This window comes from Aythya ferina (assembly GCF_964211825.1).
Source record: "Aythya ferina genome assembly, chromosome: 1".
NCBI lineage: Eukaryota > Metazoa > Chordata > Aves > Anseriformes > Anatidae > Aythya > Aythya ferina.
Genome location: NC_140296.1, coordinates 26,768,459 through 26,784,719, shown reverse-complemented (window position 1 = coordinate 26,784,719; position 16,261 = coordinate 26,768,459). Strand labels below are relative to the sequence as shown.

The 16,261-nt window shown below is 43.0% G+C and overlaps 1 protein-coding gene across 1 annotated transcript in view; it reads right to left on the bottom strand.

Moving 5' to 3' along the window:
* The window catches only part of FREM2 (FRAS1 related extracellular matrix 2), a gene marked incomplete at its 5' end in the record, with an annotated part of 126,421 nt that extends 116,100 nt beyond the window's left edge, over positions 1-10,321 (bottom strand). The window contains one exon of the mRNA XM_084506453.1: positions 5,182-10,321. Coding sequence (XP_084362579.1) covers positions 5,182-10,321 — 5,140 coding nt within the window. The remainder of the gene's footprint in view (positions 1-5,181) is intronic.
* Between the last annotated feature and the right edge of the window lie 5,940 nt (positions 10,322-16,261).

The following is a 16,261-nucleotide window of genomic DNA, read 5'->3' as shown; positions in this document are numbered from 1 at the left end:
TACACATTCTGCAGTACAGAGATCTTAATCTCTTTTGACCCCCCAAAATGCCCTCTTCTTCCTATCCGCCTGTTTTCAAATGATATGCTCTACGAACTTGCTGTCATAAATAGTGCTTAAACACAGCAATTGGCTGTTTTAAGAAACCAAAGACATGCAACTTAAGTAGACAGACAAGACTTCAGTAACAACAAAAAAAAATAATTAAAAAAATCAAATGCATAATTGTGAATAATCAATTCCAAAAAGTGTGCAACAGGTAAATGAACATTTATTAATGTAATGTTTTCTGGTCTCCTTACGTAGAGACAAGAAATATGCAATATATACAAACTAATTTTTGTCACTTGTTGGTAAAAATCCAAGTCGAAGGCTACACCACAGCATGGAGTAATTTCTATTTCATTCATTTTTAAGAGAAAGTCTTAGAAATTAATAGCATTAAAGTAGGTCTCAAGTACCATCCAAGTTCCATTCCCAAGTGTGTTGGTAAAAACAAGCCAAAAGCACTTTTATTAGAGCTCCTCAACGTCCTCAGTTCCAAAAGCAGCCAGACATCTTCTAAGGCAAACAAGTTAAGAACCCTATCAGCAGGGATATGTCACTAAAGAATCTCTTCTATAAATGTTTGAAGGAAAGTTAAAGATCAAAAATTCACAGGGCTGTAAAGAGGATGCAAACAAATACCTTCTTATGCCAGTGCAGCAAATAAATCTTTCATCCTGCAAACACTTACACAGGTACTTAGCTCTGCCCATGCGGGTAACCTTATCAAAATCAATGGTTCCAACATATATAAAGATAAGCACTTGAGCCAATGTTTGCAGGACCATCTCATCAAAAAAGCCACTTGTCATCAAAAAATCTCTTTTTTTGTGGAAAGAATTGCAAAGGAATGACTGGCTTTCTGTTCATTAAGTACACAATTAAAGTCAGTTGAGTAATTTTATACTTTTCTTCCACAGCTGATTAAGTTATGTTAACTATATTAAAGCTGACCTGATTGTAAGCATAATTCATTACCATGCAACTGCTTTGCCTACTAAACATTCAAATGATATTGGAATTCTCCCCTCACTAGAAATCCAGCAGCTTTCTCTTAGAAAAAATAAAAATATCTGCACTAGATCAGGGAATTGCCATTCCATTTAAAAGTCTGCAAAACTGACACAGTTATTAAAGGCTACATGTGTTAACATATAATCTTTAAGAAACATATGTACTTCACAACATAACTAACTCATCTTTCTGAAAACATTTACCTGAAAAGGAAGATAAAATGCATTATCAGGGATGAATGCTGAGTAAAACCATTGCTTGCAAGGTGCTGTGTACTCAGCTGTAGCAGCCATGTAGGTACCTTTGGCTTCAGGAAGCCACATGGAGTGCTGAGACATCAACTAAGTTCTATTATTGCCAAGGCAGATTTTTACTCTCCTCTATCCTTTTCCTGTCTTCCTGGCTCCTCAGCACACCTGGAGGGCTGTGGGATGTGGCCTGGCCCTTATTCACAAACCTACCCACGTGGGACCAGGGTCTTCCAAAACAGCACTCGGGATCATAGTTTGTGCATTCAAAACGTTATCCAAGCATCAGCTAACAACTTGTTATATACCACTGAACTTCTGTAAATGTGAAAGACTTGGCAGTTTCTTAACAGATTTTTTCCCACTTTTAAACAAATTATCTAATCTTAATGAGTATCTGCCATGAACAGATTCCAGCCCTGACTTGCAGAGATGAATGCTGTGTGATTATGCATACACAATATTCCAATTGTATGTATTTTTGTCCTAGACACTAGAAAATAGAAATTACCACATGCCAAGTGTTTGTCTTTGAGCTTTCTCTTCATTTACTATCACCAAATTGTAAATATAAAGCACAAAGAAATAATAATGAAATAAAATTTTTGCTTTCAGGTTTAATTTTAAGTAATAGATAGAATTTGAATAAACTTAGGAACTGCTTAATGTATTTTAGGAGTATTTTATTTTGTGATTACCACTTGCCTCTCTAATTCAGATTATTTTAACAATTAAATATAAAAGAATAACAAGCAGCAACTATTTGCAGAATTTGGAAACCTTTTATCAAATAGTTAATTCCTCCATGCACTAATACCCCTTTTGAGCAGTCTCATTTAACTCAATGAGACTCATGAGCTAAAGATTACCTACTGGACTTCTGACAGACATATTTGATGTATACTAATTAGAAAGCCCCACACTGATTGTTCCTGAACAATATACACAACAGGGAACAAATCTGGACATACCACATTCTGCACAACTACATTTTGACTGGGGGCTTTTAGCTCACCTTGCAATGCTAGGCTAATTTCCTCTCTAGCACTTCAAGTATTGTGGGCAGATACTGAAACACAATCTCAAGGGTAAACCAAAAAGCTGTTTGCCAAATAATCCCTCTGCCCCCTCCTTCAGTTACAAGCAATCCGATAAACCGCACTGCTGAAGCTGCTTGCACAAGGCATCTTGTTTCATCAGTGTTAATCTCATTCAAATTGGTCGGTCTGCATGTTCCACAAAGATAGACCCCAAACCAAGGGATGGGATGGTGAGGTGGTGGCAGAGCATTAGGATAAACTTGGCACACTATTAAGCATCTCTCAAAACTCAACTGCATATGACCCTAACAGACTGATCTGACTCCAAAATTGGCACAGGTTTTAGTAGGGGTTGGACCAAATGACTTCCAGAGACCCCTTTCAACATATACTGGAAGATTGTAAATATGTTTTACAAGGCCCATCAGGATCCACAAGTAATGAATGTGGAACTATTCAGCAGTTTGAAAAAGATCCCTCCACATGGCAAAATGGGATCACTAAAAAGGGGAAAGATCAAGAACCATAAAGTAACATCAGATTTAATGGTCAGTACAGGAGCATCTCAAAGCCAAAACTAGGTGCATGGATGGCTGCAAAATCTGCACTTATGGAAGGTTCATTATGGGTATGACAGAACTTATTTACTTTTATTTACTCTTTCCCTGAATGGTAGGTTATTATTTGTCTATATACAGCATAAGTATGAAATATGCATAAATTCACTATTCCAGATTTGACAGTGCTTTGCACACTAATTACAGAGGGCTACAAGGTGAGGGACAACAGTGTGTTACACAGTGAGTTTTGTGGATGGAGCTTGGTCAATGAAAGACCTCAGCATCTCACATTACTTCTCAAAAGTGCAGCCTTCTAGGTCCAGCCAAGAATTTTTGTCTCCTTGCCACTCACGACCTCTCCCATACCCAAAACAGCTACAGAGAAGAGGGCATCCGAGGAAAAAGGAAAGCAAAAGACAGCGCTCTTTCATCTGTGACTTTCATTCCCAGGTTATTTTGTTACTTCTAGTAACTTCTCTTTCCTTGTCTTCAGCAGATGTATTACCCCTGTGTGAGTTTGATGCTTTCTGACTTTCATGCAGCCTTTCCAGACTGTCAAGTGCTTGGCCCTGCATTCATAAGACATTTCAACAAATTTGCTTCACAAAATACAAACCTTTATAGAAAGCATTTAGAAAGTAGAGAAGAGAGAATACCACAGAAACCCCATACAAATGCTCAGGTATTACTTGCTTATAAGAGTCAAAATAGAAAATTATTAAATACATATTTCTCAAAAAGACTCTTCAACTCAACACAAATTAGAAGATCTTGTGCTAGTACTGTCAGGGAACCTGTGGAATCTTAACACTGTCTGGGGACTCTTATCAGCTCTAAAACCAGTTTTCCTTAAGGTTGCAGGCTTCTCACTCAGCTTGGGCACCCTATCTCTCAATCACTCACTGCCCCCCCCAAAAATGTGCTATGCAGTGGACTGCTTTCAGGGAACACCCATTCTGTAATTCCACATTCTCCACGGTAAGAGAAAACCTATCAAAAAACTGATAATATGTTTATGTGTTCACTTTCTTTCTCTTCTGTCTCTCACTTTCTCTGACAATGATGCTCTTAATACTGTTTGTCATTCACTAACAAAGCCTTCTATTTAAGGAGCTGCATTGGTTTCCAAAGCTTAGACATGTTTGGTCCCTCATTACCTCCTGCCCCCACCCACCCTGGTTTTTTTTTTTGTTGTTTTTTTTTTTTTTTTTTATATACTAACACAGCAAAACTCAGGGCATACCAGCCATTCAAAAGTTTATCAGGCCTGTTGCAAGGTTCGGTATATCTGAAAAGAACATCACTTAAAGCCAAGACTGTAACCTGGGATACACACCAGTACGGGCTCTGTAAAATTAAATACTGGCAAATACATCAAGGGTTCATCTCTGCCCTTACCACCTACACAGCCCAGCCTGTCTGAGCCACTTTAAGTCTGATTCTGCATGCAGTTAAGGTGTCTGCACACTCCACAGCTGCAGGAGGCTCCAAAAAACTCATTTTGTTTTTAATTAACAAGTTATTAACTCATTACAAAGTAACATGGAAAATTCTTCAGAGAATAGTTAATGCTCCCCTTTCAATTAAAGTTACTTCATAGCCTTGTGTTAAGGCTTTATTTCAGTACATATGGCACATGTGGTTTTCATCCTATTTATACCACCCAGTATTTTAGTTCTTTGTAAAAAGTAAGTACCACTGACATAATTTTAAAACATTTACATTACCTTTTACTTTGCCACAAACACTCTGTGGTTAAGGTCTGTGTAATTAAAGCAACAAATACACTCATATTATCTCTCCATGTCTGGAAATGATTTTACTTCTACAGTTAAGTGCACTCAGGCTTTATAGCAACTGATACCCTAGTCATGGCATGGCATGACCATTAGTTAATAATAGCTTGGCCACTCCCATAGCATTTTCTAAATAAAACTCTCAAAGAAGGCACTCGGCCTCTAAAGATCTGGAACCAACTCTGTTTTCCAAATTTATATCACTGAATAAGTCTCCTCAATATAAGTAGACTTATTCCAGGTTATTTGGACTGTAAGCTCTCCACAGCAAAGATGCTCTTCTATTCATTGCTTACCCAGTAAACCCGATTTCCTGTTTAAAGGTATCACAGACAAAATAAATAAGCAGAACTAAAAAATAATTAAGACACTATAAAAAAACTTGCTGTCAGAAGGATTCTCCCATCAATTATTACAGAGTTTAACAAGAAGAATCATGTTTCCAGTGAACTAAAGGACACGTGGAGTATTGTAATACCTTGGCTGAATTGGCTGATGCTATGGTTGCCTTTCCCCAGGTGAATCAGGAATCCATGGCGCGGACCCTCTGTGATCCTGATCTTGAGAGTAGCATGTAAACTGTCCCTGTCTTCCACTTTGAGCACCTTGTTGGTAATCAGAAACCCTACATGGCCCGTGGCCAGAGTTCGGAGAGTTTGAGCACCTTTGTTAATTACGATTTGAGGTACACTGTTGTCCACAGCCATTATCCGAATTTTCATGGTCTGAGGTTTCCTGGTTTCAAATACAGTGTTGGGGAAGACATAGAAATCAGTGTGAGTGCCATCTGTAACAGTGAAAGAGAAGCTGTCCTCAACTGATTCTGTGCCATCATGTCTGTAACTGATTAGATTTTCATTTAGATCTTGTTTAGTGAAGATGGTGACTGGTTTGGAATTATTGAACATGATCTGACCGTGAACCGGTATTTGAGTGATGATAAATTTTAGCAGCGCATCAGGTGTATCTCTGTCTTCTACAGTCAGTTCAAATGGAGTTATCAGTTTGTATTCATTTTCATTCACCACCAGGTTATGGATCGTGACAACAGGTTTCTTATTATCCACATCAGTGATAGAAATTCTGAAAGTACGAAATACAGGGTTGTACCCATCAGTGACTTCAAACTCAAAGCTGTCCATTTTCACCTCATCTTCTGAAGTGTGAATGTAATAGATTTTATTGCCTGCTAATAGGAGCTGAGTAAAAGTGGAGATGGGCACCCCAGGCTGATCTGTGCATTCAAGATGACCACGAACAGGTGCTCTGGTAATAGTGAAAACTAAGTTCTCATCAGGACTATTCAAGTCACTGGTGCTAAGCAAATCGGTCGTAAGGGTTACCTTTCCTCCTTCCTTCAGAGAAACTCCTTTGCTAATTACATCTGGGAAGACAATGTCAATACTACCTATTGTCACATAAAAGTAGCGATCAATGAGAGGATTTATTCCATCTGTCACATCAAATTTGATAAGATCACGAACACCTTCTCGGCCAAAGTGCATATATCGGATTAAGTTTCTATCCACTTCATCTTGGGTGAAGTTCATCCCCAGGGTGATATTTTCAACTCCACCTGAAGGTTTTAGTCTCTGTAAGAGGCCTTGTCCTGGTCCATACCTTATAATATATGTCAAGGTTCTGTCTTCAGAGTCTAGGTCAGTAGCCTTCAATATTCTGTTATGGATAGTTCTAGTTTCCCCTATTTCAATCTCCAAGCCATCATTGATGGCCATTCTAGGTGTCTCATCATCTACAGGAACAACCATGATGAATACTGTTTTCACTACAGTATGTTTACCATCTGTGAGTTTCACCTCAAAACTGTCCTCCTTCGTCTCAGAGTCATCGTGTTCGTAGAGTATGTTGGAGCTCTCTGTTATTTGATCCAAGGTGAAGCTCTCAACTAGGACAGTTCCATTGGCCAGTTGGTTCACGATGTGGCCATGCCTGGGAAGCCTGGTGATCGTGAACGTTAACTCATCAGCAGGGACATCCCCATCAACTGCATTGAGGATAGGGGTATCAATAACCAGGCTCATACCCTCCATCACAACAAACTCTCGCATGAAGATTTCAGGCTCTTCATCATTAATTGGCATAATGACAATGGGGAAGATGTGCCTTTGGGAAAAGCTAATGCCATCAGAACAGCGGAAAGCAAATCTATCTTCAACAGGCTCTACACCCTTATGTATACTTTGGACATAAAAAATATGCCCTTGACGGAGGTCTTTTAACGTAAAAGCACTTATAGCTATACCTGCTCTGGATTTTTCAGATCCTGGGGCTGGAGAGATGTTCTCTACATACCCAGATGTGGGCTGAGCAACAATGGTGCAAAGTATATCATCAGTAGGAGTATCTACATCTTCAGCCCTTAGGTGAGCAGAAGTAATGACGCGTTTGTCACCTTCCACTACCCTGAACTGCTCCCCCACAAAAATCTCTGGGGCTTGATTGTCAACAGGGAGAATGGTCACTAAGACTGAAACTCCTTGAACAACATTGCCCCTGATGCTCCACTCCTCAGACAGGTCAGACAATGTAAGGTTGAAGGTATCTTCTTTGGGCAGAAGGCCTATTTCTCCCCCAGTATGGGCATACACCACAGCACCATCTAGCAGATCCCTTTGGGAAAATCTCTCTGCAGGCACCCCTTGGACAAGAATGTTCCCATATTGAGGAGGATCCTCTACAATGAAGGTCAACATTAAGTCATCTGTATCCTCATCAGTGCCTTGAATCACATTAGCAGTGATTTCAGCAGCACCGTTCTCTAGCACATCCAGGTAGGAACCAACAGTGCCTGGGGGCAACCGTAGGGTAGGAACCTCATCATCAACTGGGTGCACATTCATTTTTAACATGATGGGCACAACATGAACCCCATCACTCACATCGAGCCTACACGTATCGCTGTTGGCCTCAGCTCCGCTGTGTACATACACCACCCTCCCTTGCCTGATATCCTCCAAGCCAAAGGCACCTCCCAGGATCAAACTGTACCCAGAAAGCTGCAGCTGGCCGTACCGAGGGGCCTGGGTCAGGATAAATCGGAGATGAGCTAGCTCAGTGTCTGTATCACTGGCATCCAGCTCAGTTGGGCTAAGGACATGGCTGCCTCCCTCAGGCAAAGTAAAGCCAGTGTTAGTGATTTCAGGAGGCTGGTTATCCACAGGCTGCAGGTAGATGGTGAAAGTTCCTTCGGCTGCATTGCCAGCTGCATCTTCCACCTGATACTGAAACTGAATCAAATGAGGAGCCACTCCCAATTCTTCCTGTGGGGGACGGTAGGAGATCTTGTGATGATTGATCTGGGCTTGGGTGAAGTGGGTAACCTCCACGGAGTGATCCTCAGTTAGCACAAGGGATCCAAGGCGGGCTCCGTGCTCATCTGGAGGGTGGTTAGTGTCGGTGTCAGTGGGGGGCTGGGTTACTGTGTAGCGGAGCTCACGGTCTCCTGAATCTTGGTCTGTGTAACACAAGTGCTTCCTCCGCAAGGGGGTCACCTGCTGTTCTGCAACTATTAAGTGCAGGCTGCTGCCGCTGTGCAGCTCTGGGGCTAATCTGTCCACAGGATGCACCCGGATCACAAACGTCTGTGGCCCAGAGCGGTTGGGTGGGTCATTGTCATCTTGGACCCTAAAGACAAACTGGTCCAACACAACCCCAGGGCCAGGTCTATGAGGCCCAAAGTGGTGGTAGTAGAGACGCCCTTCCACAATGTCCTGCTGCAGCCACTCTCTCACTGGCTTTTCATAGATTACGGAGCTCCCCACTACACCCGACACCCTCCTCCAAGAAAAGCCCTCATCTTCTTCCTCCTCTTCCCAGCCAGGAGGTGGCTGTGCTTGACGGAGGAGGAGCTGGCCAGCAGTGGGGCCAGCCTCCACTGTGAAGAGCAGGATGGCATCCTGCGAGTCAATGTCAGTAGCACTAAGAGCACGGGTGGTAATGGGCACTGTTTCACCCTCAGCTATTGCCAGCCCTGTGTTAGCATTGAGCAGGGGTGGCTGGTCATCAATGGGCACCAGGGTAATGGGGAAAAGGAACTCAACACGGTGGCGGGAGCCACCATCTTCCAGCCGCAGCACCAGGTTGTCACTGAGTGGAGACTCACTGCCGTCATGCTGGTAAATGACCCGGCCCGCTGCCAGCTCAGCCACTGTGAAGTGTTTGCGAGGAGCAGCAGATGCCGGGGTGTCCTCCAGCAGAGTGAGGTGGCCATGCCTCAGCCCTGCCACGACACTCACCCGCACCTGCTCAAGGTCATCCTCATCACTGATCACCAGGTTGGGGCTGGGACCAGGGCCTGAGAGAGGCCGTGACTGCCCCTCATAAAGCACAAGGCCAGTGTTGCGGGTCACCACTGGCGCTAGGGTGTTCATGGGTTTCACCACAATCACGAAGGCGAAGGGCTCTGAGGCAGCACCCTCGGGGTCCAACACCTCCAGCTCGAGCTCAAAGAGACGCTCCCGATCCGAGTCCTCCACGGGCGGCTGGTAGGCGATGCGCAGCTCCCTCACGTCGCGCTGGCTGAAGGAGGAGACAGGCAAGCTCCGGTCATCTGTGCTGACCATGTGCCCTTGGCCGGGACCAAAGGGCGAGGTGATGTTGAAGAGCAACAGGTCCGGGGGTGACTCGGCATCCTCAGCCGCCAGCATGTCAGGCGTGAGGGCGGTGAGGACAAACTGGTCCACCTCCATCATGAGCATAGCCAAGAAGCTGGGTTTGGGAGCCACGTTCTCCGTCCCCGCCCGGATCCGCACCAGCACCTGGAAGTACTCGCGCTTCAGCGGCGCCCCACCACCCGTTGCCTCCCACAGCTCGGCCACCAGCGGCACCAGGTCACGGTTGGGCGAGCTGCCGGCTGCCGTGTGCCGGTAGCGCAGCCCCAGGCGCAGGAACTCCTCGCAGTCCCACATCGAGGCGGGCAGCGGGCCACCATCCACCGCCTCCCCGCCGGCCACCAAGGCCGAGGGGTAGTTGAGGATCTCTCCGTAGCGGGGCAGCCCGGTCAGCGACGGCAACAAGCCCACCCTGCAGCGCTGCCGCCCCGGCTCGAAGGTGAACTCCAAGCTGCGGGCGTCCAGCGGGTTGCTGGTGCCTCGGAGGCGCTCGACGACCAGGGGCAGGTTGCGGGTGACGATCTCCAGCTGGGTGAAGAGCACCTCCACCTCCAGCACCAGGGGCAGCACCAGGGCGCTGCTGGGCGAGTCGTAGCGCAGCTGCAGGCGGACCCGGTCCCTGGCGGGGCTGCGGCCGCCCAGGTGGGAGTACCGCACCTCGCGGGGACCGAAGTCGCAGGGGAAGCGCCGGGGGCTCAGCCGGCCGGGGCGCTGCCACAGCGGGTCCTCGTCCAGCACGGCCAGGTGGCAGCGGTCGCCCGGCTGCACCCGCAGCACCAGGTCGCGGCCGGGGTCCAGCCAGGCGGAGCGCCCCAGGGGCACCCGCAGACCGCGGTTGGCCACCACCACCACGCCGGGGGACGGCTCCGACACCCAGGGCGAGGGGACCGCGGCGCTGCCTGGCGGTGGCTCCGCAGCCCCGAGCCAGGCGCAGCCGACCAGCAGCAGCAGCAGAAGCAGCAGCAGCAAGCCGGACAGAGCCCGCATGGTCCCTGCCGGCGGAGGGAGGCGGCGGCACCCCCCGGCAGCAGCCTCCGCGATGCGCCCCGCTCGGCTCCGCACCGCGCTCTGAGCCCGGCGCGCCCCGCTCCGCGGGGGACCCCCGCCAGCCGCCTCGGCCCCCGCCCCCTGCCTCGGGACAGCCAATAGGAACCCGCGGGGGGCGAGGCGGGCTGTCGCGATTGGGCAGGAATGGGTGCCAATCTCGCAAGCCGCGGCGGGGACAGCCCCCCCCCCCCAAAAAAAAAACCTTGAGTAGGCGGCGGGGTTTCCCTCCCCCTCCCCTCAGGTGAGCACCGCCCCAGAGCCAAGGGAAAGGGGGACGGGATCCGAAGAAGGTGCCCGAGGAAATTCGGGGCGACCCCGGCCTTCCTTCGCCTCAGCTACACCCCGGCTCCGTGTCCCCGGGGCGCAGCGCCTCGGTTCGCCCCCGCTGTCACTCCTCCGAGGCGACTGGGCGCTGCAAAGGGGGGAATAAAAGTATTTCTGCCCTCTTGTGTCTGCTGTTAAAAGCGTATTAAAAAGGGGCTGAGCTCGAAGAAGTTTCTGCCTTCTCAAATTCCTGATGGCAGGCTACGAGTTTTTATTATTCATCTTCTCTCACTGAAAACCTGAATTTAGAAATTCAGATGTAGGCAGGGTCGGTCACATCTACATCTAAATGTCGATTCCAGCAGGTAATTCAGCTTGGTTTGGGGCAAGGAGATAGCAGTGGAAATCTGTCCTGCAACACTGGAATTACGGCAATTTGTGAGATATTTCTGTATTTTGACATACATGCAGAAAGCTAATTTGTTCAACAAGCCTATACTGAAGCATGGACTGCTTGGGATGCTGCTGCAGAAAATAGTAATTTGTTAGCCAGTAACTTTAAGCAACAGTAACTCCATTCCCTACTCTTAGGATGAACCTGGATTTCAGCAGGTTAATGTCTCCTTTCCAAGCCTCAAATTAATATAATTCAATAGAAAAAAAATGGGTCTCAGGATCAAAGATCTTTCATAATTTCACAGCCATGTTCTGTTCTTGTAATAGATGACAGTGCTCGGGATGGAGAGATTGGAATTGCCCAGATGTAATGATCAAGTCTGGGTGGTCTGTTTTAAAACAAACAAGCACACACGTACACAAACAAAACAGCACAGTGACTTGAGAGGACTGGTGTGATTTAAAGGAGTGTCTGTTTTCAACAACAAGAATATGTTAACTTTTTAAAGGAGTGTGTACTATCTTTATTTCATGACAAATTTAGACTGTCACAGAATCACAGAATTGTAGGGGTTAGAAGGGACCACAAGAGATCATTTTCTTCAACCCCCCTGCCAAAACAGGTTAAAATGTTAACATTAAGTTATCTATGATAACATTATATTATCCAGAACCAATATCCAGTAGGAATCTTATTTACTGATTTCAAGGGAGAAAGACTTTCTTTCTTTTCAAAATAAGCTTCCTTTTGCAGACTTTGAAACTCTATGTGTATGTGTATATACGTGCATGTGTGTGTATGTATTGAATTAGAAAGTGAAAAGGGCAAGAAATTAGTGTCCTGCTTTTTTATTTGTCCTATCAGAAGAAAAAAACATGTGATGAGAAGTGCACTTTGCAGGTTTTCAATTCTATTCTGCTTTTCTCTACTTTGCTGTGCTCTACTTTACTGTACACTACCAGAATTTCGGTGGATACAGGTTCAAGTTCTTTGATCTCTATTAACTCCATCATCAACAAGTAAATCTCTGAGTACCAAAAGCAGAAGTTGTCTTTATTTTTAGTGGTAGCTGTCTTGTCAAACAAATCAAAGAGCTCTTGCTTCACAGTCCAACTAAAAAGTGCTAGATACGTTTTTATTGTTATTATTATTATTATTATTATTATTAATATTATTATTCAAATCACAACATGAAATGAAAAGTGCTCTGAATCAGGGAGTTGATAAGAATTTTGAAGGGATTGTCCTTGGCTTGCTAACTGGTTGTCTTGTGCCAACACTTGTGTTCAAATCATACTTGGAAGAAATTAATCTTGGCTAAATTCTGATCTAATTATGCAGCTGTAAATCCAAAGTGGTTTCCTACCAGTTGTCACTGAAGTCAGTGTAACAAATCAGAATTAGGTCCAATAACAAGACCATCAATCTTTTAAAATATATTTCTGGTGAATACAGTGACTGGTATTTGGCCTGGGAAAAAAAAGAGTCAGCATACCCTTTCAGAATGCTTGCAGCTCTACTGCACAACTATGCTGTATTTCTGAGTTTACACAGAAACAGAAAACTTTAAGACAAAGAAGACCTGTTATTTTAACAGAATATTAATCATAAAGTGTGCTTACAGAAATCTAGTCATGGACATTTCTTTTTAAATAAATTACCTGTAGAATTTCAGCAAGATAAATCAGTGAGTACTCTATTATACAAGATATATGCTTTCTATAAAACAAATGCAAATCAATTCCTATTTTAAATGCAACCCTTCCTGAAGGCAACTGGCTTCAGTTTTGACGCTGAATCATAAATTTATACTTATTGAAACTGACAACTCCTGTGTTCCCATGTAAGAGAAACAGTGTTCACTGTCTACATAAAATTTATCGTTATCAAAGCCTGCCCTCTGTTGATGTGATACAATCTTAACATCTTAACTGTGGCCAAGTCTAATTTTCATTATTAAAGTACTTTCATGAGGGTTTGGTTCTTTGTTATAGAATTAATTCTAGAGATGCTCTTAAAATAAATAATTCAAAAAAATGTTGGTGACAATTCTGGGAAAAGGGGACTAAATGGGACTAAATTTAACATCCAAATGTCTTTTTTTTTTTTTTTTTTTTTTTTTTTTAACTGTTTCCAAGTAGATAGCATCAGTGTTTCATAACCTACAAGTACAAAAAGATTTATTATCTCTCAAACACTGTATATAAACTATGTAGCCAAGGAAATTGGGAGAGTGAGGGAAGAGGATAGAAACAGCAAATGAGATTTATAGGAGCATTTAGGCACATAGTTATGGTTATAAGTAATTTTAGCATTACAATTAAACTCTGAAAGGCCACTCCTTGTACTCCTGTCTTGTTTCTCTTCTCTGAGAAGCTGCATGAACTCATGCTTACTTGCTTCATTAGTAAAAGCTAGGTATAAAGGAGCTTACAGTACCTACTGTGGCACAGAAAAAAAATTCATCATCCACAGCTTAGCAGGTGATTTGGTGTACAAAGACCTGAGACCAATCAATGCTATATAAATAGTCTGCTATAACAAAGTGAAAAACTGAAAATGTTGTATCACCTAGATGAGGGAACACCTCAGTTCCTTATGTATAGCTGTACTTAACCACAGCCTTTTGGTTGCTTCCATACTCCTTCTTCTTTTCTTATTTCAATAATAAATTATGATGTATGTGGCTGCTTAGTATATCGTTGGGTATAGTCCTCTGCCTGGATATGTGCAAGAGTATTGCTAAGCCCTGATGTTCACTCATCCTTTTTCTGCCAGGTATCTGAGTCAGATTGTTGACTCAAGAGTCTTCTCTCCTCCTTCTGACATTTCTTCTTTACTATTACTTTTTGTAAATATGGCATTGTCTTGAACCTGTTGTCCATTTCTTTCACAACTTCTGCTGCAATCCAAGTAGGTGTTCCTGAAAGGTCTAACATCACTAAATCTTGCATCCAGAGCTTTATTTCTCTCTGCCACAAGTAATTTTTTCCGCAATAGTGTGAAGAAACTTCAGTGTCTTCTATTTGGATTAGCTTTCATTCCTTATCTAGTGAAACTCTTTTCCAGTCAGTTCTCAGAATTGTATTCTGTTGATGCTGGGATGAGTATAATGCTGGTTGTTACATCTTCATGTATATACCAGCCTACAGTTACTTAAAAACCACATCCAAAATCACCCTCCATGTTTCTGAAGCTCTTTGTAGGCTTTTGTACCTGATGATGTTTCTCTCACTGTGGCCCCAGTAATTGTTTTCACCTGCCTCGCACTGGCTTTTTGCCCACACTTGATGTCCCCAGCACTATTTTTACTTCAACCTTGGCTCTTTGAAAACCTACTTTTCAAGTCAACCTCCTTCAAGCTCTTTCCCACTTCAGATCTCCTCAGAAGCAATAAGTTTTCCTTTACATTATTTCTCCTCTGCCTTTTGATCACTCTTTTTGTTTCAAAGCCAAAATACAACTTCTTGATCTCCTATTAACAATAAGAAAAGACTTGGTAATTTGCTAAAGTAAATAAGTAGTTCTGTTGAGCTTTCTTACCTACAGTTTACATCTTGTGTTTGGACTCTTTGAAGTTTTTTTTACTGTGGTTATGAAACTTACAGCATTACTTTTAAATGTGCACTTATATGCATATTCTTTGATGTATAATGAATACAACAGTAAAGATACAGTAGGCAATAAAACTTAATAAATAAATAAATAAATATTTAGAGACCTAGACTTTTTGAGTCCTGTGTCAGATTTCCTCTGGACGAAATCGATGAGTAGTTGGAAATGTTCTTGGTAGGAACTGCCTAAATGCTGTCACCAATGATAAATTCATCTCAGCATGTAATCTGGACTGGGTAGTAGTAGTATCGGCATGCATATGTATTGTGCTATATTTGTGCCAGTTATAGACATTACTGAAATCAGTGAATCAACAAGGCATTACGTGTAAGACATGTATTACTTACAGGTAAATACACAATACCTGGTGAAACAGTAGGGAAACAGTCCATTTAATGGATACAAGATCATATCCAAGCTAAGTAACTTAACACTTTCTGTCTCACAAATGTCCTACAAATACGTATTTTCTTGTTAGGATACATGCAGCATTGTGATTTAAATGTCACACTAATCATAAAAGTGTTAATGAAATAAAAAAAATAAATCCTCTGATGTCTTATCACTTGTCTTAAATTCATAATGAACAAACCCTTATAAAATTTTGTTTTATTAGATGTTTGGTTGTCAAAAAATATTGAAACATGTTTATTGCTGAAAAAGGATTGTTTGCAGCTAAAGCTTAACTAATTTTTTTTTCACTTCTACCTATCAGATGCTATGAAAAATAAGCTTTAGATAGGTCAGAAATTAACAATTTGGGGTCAGCCTCAACACGTTCAAACACTGACTCTGCATTAGCTTTCACACAGTTTAAATCACAGTCTTCACTCTTAAACTGGTATAGAGACTTCTTTTCTTCTAAGGGATATTTGGTGGTGGTATTCTTCTATTTTTAAATCGGTAAATATATGCCCATTGTTATAAAATTACTTGATCAGTGCTGGAATTAAGTTTATTCTCAACTGAACAGAAAGTGTGAGGGAATTAAATGCTAATTTTCACGGAAGGGCTAATTATAAGTCCACCTTAGGTGGACTGCAAACTGAAGAAGTAAGAATTCAAATTAATTTAATTCTAGAACAGATCTTAAAGGTGGCAGAGAGTAGTCCACTGACTACTCTCTACTACAGTTGACTACTCTACTACTACAGTTTAGCATCTTTGACTGGTAGTGGGGAGTTTTGGCTGTTTTTATTTAGGTGTTACCTCCTTAAATAAGCAGAGGAAGACTTGTATATAACAGTAACATATTCGAACAGCTTTAATAGAAAATTACTGGAAAAAAATAGAAAAGCCTGTGACGACATGACCCTGTCTTATCTCTTGGCCTGTCATAGAAACAGCAAATTGAGAATACTTGCCCAAACTTAAATTTCTTATGATAGAAATCAATTAGAGAGAAAAGTTGGCCCGTTCCCCTAGAATGAAGCCATGCATCCTGAAATTTCATTCAGAGGGTGGTCTTCTTCCAGCGTGAGTTACAGTTGTTAATGACTTTCTGAATGTGTTTCATGTTTAGATGAATGATCAGTGTTGGGGAGAGATTGTATTGCACTAAGTATATACATTGTCTTAAAGTAGCTCATTCAAACAGCCCATCC